This window comes from Pristiophorus japonicus, chromosome 16, assembly GCF_044704955.1.
Source record: "Pristiophorus japonicus isolate sPriJap1 chromosome 16, sPriJap1.hap1, whole genome shotgun sequence".
NCBI lineage: Eukaryota > Metazoa > Chordata > Chondrichthyes > Pristiophoridae > Pristiophorus > Pristiophorus japonicus.
The window spans coordinates 73,374,355-73,374,734 of record NC_091992.1 but is presented as its reverse complement, the minus strand read 5'-3'; the positions used below and the strand labels follow the sequence as shown (position 1 = coordinate 73,374,734).

The 380-nt window shown below is 63.9% G+C and overlaps 1 protein-coding gene across 1 annotated transcript in view; it reads right to left on the bottom strand.

The window, feature by feature from the left end:
• The window catches only part of LOC139226191 (protein HID1-like), a 121,355-nt gene extending 121,247 nt beyond the window's left edge, over window positions 1-108 (bottom strand). The window contains exon 1 of the mRNA XM_070856823.1: window positions 32-108. Within this exon, the coding sequence (XP_070712924.1) occupies window positions 32-97 (66 nt within the window). The 5' untranslated portion in view covers window positions 98-108. The remainder of the gene's footprint in view (window positions 1-31) is intronic.
• Window positions 109-380: the final 272 nt, after the last annotated feature.

Here is a 380-nt window from a genome sequence, read left to right as displayed (position 1 = left end):
CTTCCCCCGGCCCGGGCCGGCCCACACCCACCTGTGTTTTGGTGGTGAGCTGGATCACCGCTTTCCTGAAATGCAGCTTCGAGTCCGCGCTCCCCATCGTCCCGCCGCCGCCGCCTCACCCGCTGCCCCGGCCCCGCCCGCCGGCCGCCCCTGGGCGGGGCCCGCGCCGTCTCTGCCCTACACAGGTACAGAGTAACCCTCACCCTACACTGTCCCATCAAACACTCCCAGGGCAGGTACAGGGGATTAGATACAGAGTAAAGCTCCCCCTACACTGTCCCATCAAACACTCCCAGGGCAGGTACAGGGGGTTAGATACAGAGTAAAGCTCCCCCTACACTGTCCCATCAAACACTCCCAGGGCAGGTACAGGGGATTAG